Source organism: Protobothrops mucrosquamatus, unplaced genomic scaffold, assembly GCF_001527695.2.
Source record: "Protobothrops mucrosquamatus isolate PMUCROS unplaced genomic scaffold, P.Mucros_1.0 scaffold5211, whole genome shotgun sequence".
Classification (NCBI taxonomy): Eukaryota; Metazoa; Chordata; class Lepidosauria; order Squamata; family Viperidae; genus Protobothrops; species Protobothrops mucrosquamatus.
The window spans coordinates 39,380-49,839 of record NW_015391079.1 but is presented as its reverse complement, the minus strand read 5'-3'; the positions used below and the strand labels follow the sequence as shown (position 1 = coordinate 49,839).

General features: G+C 44.6%; 1 protein-coding gene across 1 annotated transcript in view; it reads right to left on the bottom strand.

Moving 5' to 3' along the window:
- LOC107299641 (voltage-dependent N-type calcium channel subunit alpha-1B-like) overlaps positions 1–10,460 on the bottom strand; it is a gene marked incomplete at both ends in the record, with an annotated part of 44,603 nt that overhangs the window by 1,784 nt on the left and 32,359 nt on the right. Inside the window, 4 exons of the mRNA XM_015828998.1 lie at positions 265–337; positions 499–630; positions 2,883–2,995; positions 7,068–7,180. Coding sequence (XP_015684484.1) covers positions 265–337; positions 499–630; positions 2,883–2,995; positions 7,068–7,180 — 431 coding nt within the window. The remainder of the gene's footprint in view (positions 1–264; positions 338–498; positions 631–2,882; positions 2,996–7,067; positions 7,181–10,460) is intronic.

The following is a 10,460-nucleotide window of genomic DNA, read 5'->3' as shown; positions in this document are numbered from 1 at the left end:
GGAGGAGGAGGAGGAGAAGGAGAAGGAGAAGGAGAAGGAGAAGGAGAAGGAGAAGGAGAAGGAGAAGGAGAAGAAGAAGAAGAAGAAGAAGAAGAAGAAGAAGAAGAAGAAGAAGAAGAAGAAGAAGAAGAAGAAGAAGAAGAAGAAGAAGAAGAAGAAGAAGAAGAAGAAGAAGAAGAAGAAGAAGAAGAAGAAGAAGCAGAAGCAGAAGCAGAAGCAGAAGCAGAAGCAGAAGCAGAAGCAGAAGCAGAAGCAGCAACTTACCTGGAACACAGTGAGGATGGCAGTGGGAAAGGTATCAAAGTTGGTCGTTGGTGTTTCGTCGTTGAAGTGAAACCTAGGAAGAGGCTGAGTATTAACACACAGGCAGCTTAGGAATGCAGGAGCCCACCCCATCTGCCAGAAAACACAAAGAAAACGGGGACATTCCACTGTTGGTGAACTATCGGTTCTCCACCATCGTCCCATCCAATAGAGAGACTTTGGAGCTCAACTTACTGCCCGCCAAAAAGCTGCATCCCCAGCAAGGCAAACACCACGATGAACAGGAAGAGGAGGAACAGCAGGCTAATGATGGACTTCATCGAATTCAGCAAGGAGACCACCAAGTTCCTCAACGAGTTCCAGTATCTAGGAAGTCAAAATAAATGGAATCACCATGATTATGATAGCATCTGAGTAAAGGGTAGGAAGCCTCTTCCCAGCATTCTCAGCAATGGCTTAGGAATTCTGGGAATCAAAGTCCATAGCCCTGAACAACATCTTGGATGGACAAGGATCACACAAAGTATTTTTCCACAACCTGTCTGAGACTGGTAGTAAGCATGAATAAGTCACTCACCTGTCGTCAGGCACCCCAGAGAGGCATAACATTTACAAGGCAAACATCAACAAATGGAGAGGCGTAACATTTACACAGTGGGATTGTTATCTGCTTCCTCGTTGAAAAACAGATTAAAAAAAAAAGAATTTGGGATGATCAGACTAACAGACTAATAGAATAGGGAGGGACCTTGGAGGTCTTCTAGTCCAACTGCTCAAGCAGGAGACCCTATATCACTCCGGACAAATGGCTGCCCCATCTCAAACCTCCAGTGTTGGAGGATCCACAACCCCTGGTTAATTGTTCTCTGATGGATTGTTAATTGATCAGCATAAGCTGTCTCCCTCCTCCAGTTTTTCTCTCACTTCCTAAAGGAAAACTCTTGATTCCCATCTCGGCTGGAGGTGGGAAGAGAGAGATAACCTCAAGTCAACTCTCTTTTGGATTCAGACAACACTCTGAGCCTTGATGAACAGCTAACATTGAAAGAGAGCAACTAAAACAGTTTCTTTTGCTGAGGAGGAGGAGGAGGAGGAGGAGGAGGAGGAGGAGGAGGAGGAGAAGGAGAAGGAGAAGGAGAAGGAGAAGGAGAAGATGTTTACCTGGAACAATTAAGAATCCTACATCTGACATATACACAAGACATTCTAAACTCTGGACAATGGTTGAACTCCATTTTGTGCAATTGTTACTAAACCTCTTTCTGCTCCTCTAAGGGCCTTCCCCCACTTACAACTAACTAACTACGGCAGAGTTAAACTTTAGGTGCCTCTACGTAGTTTGGTCATGTCTCCATGGTGTGGCCCTTGGTTTGATTCCTATTAGTACTTAAAATTATATCTTCCAATTGTCTCCCAGGATGCTTCAAGGTGTACAAAAGTTCTCAAGCTTTGTCACTGGTGATGTTGGAGGGAAATCAGGAAACGAGAGGGATGGGAGAGGGGCAATCAAAGCACAAGAGAGTTCAGCAAAATTCAGGCTGATTTAATTTTCTGCTGTTCCCCCAAATTAGAGACGTCCTGGGTCTCTCCATCCTTGCCCCCTCGTGCCTGTTGGGTACCACATGTCTTCCAAGAACAGAACTGGGTCGCCTAGCAACCAAGATGCTCCAGTTTCATCCCATCCTCCATCCGCAACTCCTTTGGCAACTGATTCTGAAGGCCTTTGTGTGTGATTTAATCCAGTTCCTCCTCTTTCCTGTCTTAATATGTGTTGTGTTTTATCTTTGCTACTACTGGTAACTTAAAGAGAAAAAAAACACTGCATACATTTGGGGGGGGGGTCTTACACAGGGGGGGGGAAAGCATCTCTCTCTTTCGGAATGATTGTACACACCCTCCCAAGATGAATCTGTTTAGAAAACGCACACCAGAGGAGTACAAAGTGTGTGCCTGGCTGCGAAAAGATGGGCTGTTCTTCTTACTTCAAAAATAATTGCATAATGAAGAGGAAAGATGACAGAGCAAACTCATGATTGTGTTTGCGGGACTGGTGTCCATGGGGAAGAAACATCAGTTAGTCTTGTCTACACTCTGGAAAGCAGGCAAACAATGCAACTGGTGAGAGCAACAGGAGGCAGGGAAGAGCCAGAGAGACCAGGATAGAATCATGGTTAAAGGAGTTGGACAAGGACATGGGTGTCAGATTCAAGTCACTGACTTGGCCCCATGATGAGAGTCCAATGTATCTTGCCAGGCTGTTGATTGTGGAGGAAAAATGAGAACTTTTCACGCTGGATGGAGCTCCTGAAGGAAAGGTAGAATAAACACTCTACCAAACAATTCTTTAAAAAGAAAAGTTGGTGGTTCTCCTCTCCTACATCACAACCTCCGCTCAAAATTATGAAAGGGTCCTTCCGTTATCAAGGGGAAAGCAGTACCATTAGGTGGAAAGCACGCTCTTCTCGTTTTTATTTTATTCCTTTGAAGCATGCAACCTGCCCATCGCTGCCACAAATGAAAAGGGGGATAGACACGGAACAGGATGGGCAAATCAAGGGGCGTTTTTAAACCGAAGCAAATTGCCGTCCACGGTTCCCACAGATTCGTCCGAAACCTACTTGGTGACTTTGAAGATCCTCAACAGTCGGAGAGCTCTCAGCACACTGATGCCAAAAGAAGTCCCAGGTTTCAACACAGCCCAGATGACTTCAAAGATGCTTCCGACTATCACCTGCGCAAAAGCAAAGGGTGGTGGGTTTGAGACAAAAAAAAAGAAATTACGAGTGAACAGCCCTCTCTCGACAGAGGGGGAAGGGATAGGGCACCACCTCTCTCCTGTTTGCAACACAGTCCTTTCAGCAGTTCCAAGAAAGTTCCCCACTTATTTGCACCATTCAGGTGAATAAGATTCCAAGTGGCCTTAATGATTCTCAGAGAGAGTACTGACGACCAGATGACTGCAAGGAATATAAATCCTTCCATCCTCCACATTCAGTCAGAGCTGAAGAAGCTTCTTGGATGAGAAACGAAACGTCTTCCAGCAAAAACAAAGGAAGTCCAGTCGCCTTTTGGAAAAGCACCTTTGGGGCAACTTGTGACCTGGAAGACTGAGAATCTCCATCTATTTTTCCAAACTGATTTACTCAATAGTAAATCAGCTTGTTTTACACCTTATACAGAGGCAAATATATTTTCTGTCTGGCTTCCCAGTGGAAATTTAAACAGCTGGCACAACGACACAATACACCAGTTTGCTCAATGCTGCTTCATCGTCCTACATTGTATTTCTAGGCACAGAAGTACAACAAGAGTCAAACTGTACATCAAAACTTAATATGTATTTAAAAACCGGGTATGCTAAGTGTTTCCATTCTGCTAACAGGATCAAGTGTTGTTTAAATTTATTTGTCTCTCTTTCCTTCGTTGGCAACTGGCTCTTCAATTCACAATCCACTCGACTTCACTTTTTTTTTTAAGCCAATGGCATATCTTTGCTATTTTGTTCTTTGGAAGAAAAAAAACAGGATTTCTTTTGTTTTCTTTCCCACTTCATCCCAGATGGTCAGAAAATAAATATGATGAGATATAATAATAATAATAATTTAAAAAAGCAGGGGACAAGGAAGAAATAAAAAATGAAGAAGTGGCACCCCTGGGTTTTGCAAAACTACAAGGACTGCACAGCACAATTCAGTTGAATTGGTATGTAGGAGTAAACATAGAAATTATTTTAACCTGAATCTGTTTGTTTTTTTTAACCAGCATCAAAAGGCAGCTGTGAGATGCAGATCTGTAACTCGAGAAAAACAACCAGATATTTAAATAAAATGAAAGGAGGGGGATAGTTATGCCCCATACTCTTCTGGCACATTGTGTTGCATGGTCCTAAAAATAATACCCCCTTCTATCGCTCGGTACCCAGAACGAGAAGAATTCTGGAAAGTGCTTTGTAAGCAATCATTTGCAACCTCCCGTAAAACAGGAGGGAGTTACTAGTCTGCAGAAATACAGTAAGGAGGGGAAATGAGGGCACCGTCACCTTAACCTATGGGAGGGATATATCGATCGTGATGGGAAAGAGTTCACTTGCTGGAATTCTTGTAACCCCATCCTGGTCTATGTAATCGATCTTGGCAGAAGCATCTCAGATCTGCTTGCTCAGAAAAGAAACACTTTTTCATTTTAAGCGGGAGGCCAAGACCCTTGTCGTGCTCCCGCTTTAAACCGGCTAAGTCTTGTACTACAGAGATGTGCAACTAAGGCATCCAGTTTCTCCTAGACCCCACTGCAGGCATGGATGTAGGCCTAGAGAGGTAGTAACACGGTGGTAGGGAAATACAATGAAGCCTGTGACTGGGAACTAACTCATCTTATTAGCTATCGTGATAAAGAATCTGGGGTGTTGTGATGACCCAGGGCCCCGAACGGAGGCAAAGCACTTAGCTGGTCAGAATAATTGTCTTTGTCAGCACTGCCAACGTTCACCCAACAGCCCCCACATATGCTGGCACAAGTGCAATAAAACAGCCAACGGAGTTAAACAGTTCTTTAAAGTAAAACAGATAACAAACAAAGGGTGATCTTTTCCACGCCCAGCTTGCCTGTAACCTGCAAACTGCAAAACTGAGGACAGCAAGAAGAACTCAGCGGGAAACAAATTTGATCCAAAATACAAAGAGTCCAGGTACAAGAGCTCACATCACAAGAGTTCACGTTTGTTCCCGGCAAATGCCCCACCCCACAGCGTCTCCTTAAATACCTACTCCCCAGGTGTGCCTTGTGAAGTGGGGCGTGATGCTCTCCTCCCGAGCAAGTGAGCCTGCCTCCGTTGTTCCCTCCTCCTCTCTGCTCTCCTTGCTCTGGGATCTGGTGGGGAGGGGTCTTGCTCCTCACCTGAGCTCTGCCTTCCCTGTTCCAAACTTGAAGGGCCCTGGCCTACTTCAGCCTGTGTCCTCCCCACAATCCTCCAAAGCCACAGACACCCCCTCCTGGGCCTCAACTGGGAACTCCATGTCGTCCTCAAGAGTCAGGCTCGGACGGACGGAGGCATGACACTGTCCGTTTTCCAACTTAACAAGCTCAGCAAACCAAATTTCAGTTTAAGGAGGTCGAACCGTCAAGTGAAATGAAGCCGCTGGAAGACATTTTGCTCCTCATCCAAGAAGCTTCTTCAGTTCATGAAGTTCTGGAGAAGCTTTTGGATGAGAAGCAAAAACAAAAAAAACAAGAGAGTCCAGTTGTCTTTGGGAAGACTGTCTGAGATCTTCTGCCAATGCAAAGAAGCTATAAAGTTTCATTTGTACAAGGGGCTCCTGCATGCGGTGGCCACCTCTCCTATTTTAAAACAGATACATCTCCATGGAAACAGTACTTGAAGACATATCCCCATTTTAAAGCATTGTCTGAGCAAGAGAGGAACAGGAGAAGTTGGAAATGGCTCCTCAGTCTTGGGGCAGCAGGTTCAGCTGATATGATAGGTCCACATCATCTACAAACTGCTTCCTTCGTTACCTATGAAGAGTCTCAATCATCCAGGTCATGGCTTGTCCCAAAGGTGCTTTTTTCAAGAGGCACCTGGATTTTGTTTTTCCTTGAAGACGTTTCGCTTCTCATCCAAGAAGCTTCTGCAGTTCTGACTGAATGGTGGAGGGTGGAAGGAATTACATTCTTTGCAGTCATCTGTTCATTAGAGTCTTTGGAGGTTTATCTGTGCCCTCAGGGTCAACTGAACAGTGCAAATGGGTGTGGAACCTTCTTGGAACAGCGGGAAGGACTGTGTTGTAAACAGGGGAGAGGTGGGGTTCACATCCCTTCCTCAGTCAGAGCTGAAGAAGCTTCTTGGGTGAGAAGTGAGATGTCTTCAAGGGAAAAACTATGTCCAGTGGCCTCTTGACAAAGCCCCTCTGGGACATGAGCTGTATTGCACCATTCCTGTGGCGGATGAGCTAACCAAGCCAGCCAACACCCGACCGTGTGTGATTTAGCACCAACTGAATTCTCCAAGGGCTGATTCATAAAAGGAGCAATCTTGATTGTCCTTATTGGGACAGTCATAGCAGGCAGCTTGATTTCTGCCAACTGCCCAGGCCAGGGGTAGGCAACCTTGGCTCTTTTATGACTCATGGACTTCAACTCCCAGAATTCCTGAGCCAGCCACGCTGAGGGGAAAGGGAGAGGTTTCCAAGCTGAGCCATGCTGGCTCAGGAATTCTGGGAGTTGAAGTCCACGCGTCATTAAAAGAGCCACGGTTGCCTACCCCTGGCCCAGGCCATCGATGCCAACAACGAATCCAACCTAGATTCAGGGTCTGAATAACAGACCGTAGTTTCTCCTTCGAGACCTGCCAGGGACGGAGCTAATTGGTGTCACTTGTGCGGGCGGCAATGGACCATCTGCCAAAGGCTATTTTTCTGTTCTGGCAAATATGACACATCGGAGCCACGAGGTCAGAGTAATCCCTCCAGGGTTTTGTGGAAGGAAGGATTCAGGGAAAAAAAAAACACAGACCATGACAATGTTTGCACATTGTCTTTGGCACAGAACGTCAGCTGAGTCGCCCCCATGCACAGCACCGAATGGCCGAATTTGGGGGCGCCGTTCCGTGCCGATTCGAGATCTGACTTGAAAACGGAGCTCTCTGCTAGCCATTAAGAATATACCGTAGTTGACGATCCAAACTCTGTCCTCCACCATCAACCCTACCTGAGCCATTAGACGCAATCCTTGCTACCTCTTCATCTGTGGGGGACACCATGCATAAAACCACGATTGCGCACAGAGGCCTCGCGTCCTTCCCTTCTTACCCCAAAGTCGAAGCAATTGAATGAGGAATGGAAGTAGTTCCTTGGCCCCAGACCGTACATCTTCAGGGTCATCTCGGTGAGGAACAAACCCAGGAAGACAAATTCAGCAAAATCTAGAAGGAAGTAGCAGAAAAAGGAGCAACAGGTCAGGCCCAACGGGTGGGGAAATCGTTCATTGGGAAGCAACGTTCTGGAGAGGAAAAAACCCAACCTCCCCAAACAATTATCTTTCTTATTCTGCGTTTATCTTCTTAATTTAATGGCTTCTCCACCAACTCAGAAAACGTCAAACTGGAAGGTTCCACTGAAATCCTCCCTTGAATGATAAAAAGCAAACTTCCTTTAACAAAAGAAGAGTCATCCCCTAGGAGTGTAAATAATTGCCCACAGAGAATTCCAACACTATTTTACACTTGGTCTAAGACTTTGTGTTGCTGAAGCAACATTGAAATATTGTTCTAGCTTCCAACAGAGTCCTCTCCTTGGGATATTATGCCATCCTGGATTGTCTTGCTTTGCTACAGCTTAAATCTCATATTTCTATCACTTCTTTCTTTCACTCTTCCCTTTAAAAAAAAAACACCTCTTTTTCACCATGATCCACACAGCTACCCATCTGAGTTAAAATTTCCAGTTCTATTGGGACCTCTCTAGCAGTGTTCACAATTAGCCATCCATCCATCCATCTTCCTAACCAAGGTCTCCTGTTTTCCACCATCCTTCCAGCTGATGGATCACCGTCCCAGTTTCTTCTAACCTAACCTTGTCCATGTAATCGGAAAGCAAATGCAATCCCATAACATTTGACCATCCCTGGATTTAATATAATACAGAATGGAATGAAATAATAGAATAGAATAGAATAGAATAGAATAGAATAGAATAGAATAGAATAGAATAGAATAGAATAGAATAGAATAGAATAGAATAGAATAGAATAGAATAGAATAGAATGGATGAGATGGAGTAGAATAGAATAGAATAGAATAGAATAGAATAGAATAGAATAGAATAGAATAGAATAGAATAGAATAGAATAGAACTGGAATGGAATGGAATGGAATGGAATGGAATGGAATGGATGTGATGGAGTAGAGTAGAGTAGAGTAGAGTAGAGTAGAGTAGAATAGAATAGAATAGAATAGAATAGAATAGAATAGAATAGAATAGAATTTTTTTATTGGCCAAGGACACACAAGGAATTTGTCTCCAGTGCATAAGCTCTCAAGTGTACACACTATCAACAAAGTGAGAGGCCACAGATCATAAATCATAGTTACAATCATTAATCATAAGATTGCAAACCACAAGGGATCAATCATAAGATACCAATAGGAGAAGATAGTAGGAAAGCTGAGAAGACGAGAAAGCTGAGAAGGATAATAGCAATGCAGCCCTACTACATGAGTAAATATCTTTAGGACTGAGACAGTGCTGTGGGAGTAAGGTGTTCAGCAGAGTGATGGCACGGGGGGGAAAAACTGTCTCTGTGCCGAGTTGTTCTGCTGTGCAATTTCCTATAGCAGCATCCTGAGGGGAGACGTTGAAAGTTTATCTCCAGGATGTGAGGGGTCTGTAGATATTTTCCCAGTCCTCTTTCTGGCTGGTGCAGTATACAAATCCTCAATGGAAAGCAGGCCGGTTGCAATTGTTTCCTTCTTTTTTTCTATCCGTCGAAGTCTGTACCTGTCCCGTTTGGTTGCCGTGCCAAACCAGACAGATTATAGAAGGTACAAATGACAAGACTCAAAAGATTCCTCTCTAGAACGGGATCAGCAGCTCCTTAAGACAGGAGTCTTCTCTTGTGCAAGGGGGCGAGAGACGGGGAAGAGAAGAGCTGGCTACGAATAATTCGATTCGGTTTTTAAAAATCTGTACCCCCTGAGCTGTTTTCCACCCGGTACCTTTGGATAAGATCATTAGCAGCTTCTCTCTCATTGTCTCATCACTAATAGATTAGTTCCATTTCGGCTGAATGTCTCCGAGGTCTGAAGCCATTAAGGACGAGGGCTTTGCTATTTAACCCTATCCAGTTCTCGCCTGCTTCAGACTTTGCTGCAAACCATCATGCATGCAAAAAAAAAAAGGACTGTTAATATTTTCGTCTTCGGCTCCCCGTCCCCCTTCCAGAATCCACACCTAAAATATTCAGCATGCTGATATCCGCAGGGAGAACGCGATGTAGCTTTGCAGGCAAAAAAAACTCCCAAAACCCATCTCATCAAGGAACTCGTTACCTTGCGTTCCTCGGGAGGCAGGACCGAGAAAAGACTTGAGGCATGCTGCACTTTGGATCCCGCGAGGGACAAGGGTTTCCAGGCAGGGTTCCTCAAGGGTTGGACTAGATGACCTCCAAGGTCCCTTCCAAGCCTACTATTCTATGTTCTATGACTGCGCAGAGGTCGGACGTGGAATCCAAACAGCTGGAATCCGAACAAACTCAACAGGGCAGCCAGTTTCATCTTACTAACTGAACTGCTGCAGTGACTCCCTTCCCAAAAAAAGAGATGGAGAGATTTTTCAGTCGTCCAGGTCCCGGCGGGGCCAAAGGTGCCTTTTTGCAAAGGCGAAACTGGACTTGGTTTTGGCTTGAAGACTTTTTGCCTCTCATCTGAGAAGCTTCTTCAGTTCTGACTGAGTGAAGTGAAGTGAACTGAACCGAACCGAAGAAGTGAAAAAAAGCACCTTTGCGTCAAGAAAGCTCATCAAACAGGATCAAAACACACATAGCAACACAATTAAACTTAACATCTATTATCCAGGGCTTTATTTGGCTCCTTCCGTCGTTGTGTTATCATTCTGGGCTTTCGGAATTTTGAGTGTGCCGTGCCATTAAAAAAAATAGAATTATTATCTTTTTTTTTAATCGTTGTTGTTAGTTGCGAAGTCATGCCCGACCCATCGCGACCCCATGGATAACGTTCCTCCAGGCCTTCCTGTCCTCTGCCATCTTCTGGAGTCCATTGAAGCTCACGCCTCCTGCTTCAGTGACTCCATCCAGCCACCTCCTTCTCTGTCGTCCCCTTCTTCTCTTGCCCTCCATCTTTCCCAGCATTAGGCTCTTCTCCAGTGAGTCCTTCCTTCTCATTTTTTAAAATAGTCTATCTTAATTAACTCATTTTCCCTTGAATTGTATCCCCCCTGTTTTGCAGATGGGAAAGAACACACGTGTAGGAAAGCTGTTTTTTTTTAAAAAAACTCAGCAATCTTTACAGGGCCACTTGTTCCTGACTAAATATCTATCAAATAAATATCAAAGACGGGACTTCTCCATTCAGAATAAAAGAGTTGGAAGGGACCTTGGAGGTCATCTAGTCCAACCCCCTGCTCAAGCAGGAAACCCTATTGCATTCCAGACAAATTTTTGTCCAATCTCTTCTTAAAAACCTCCAG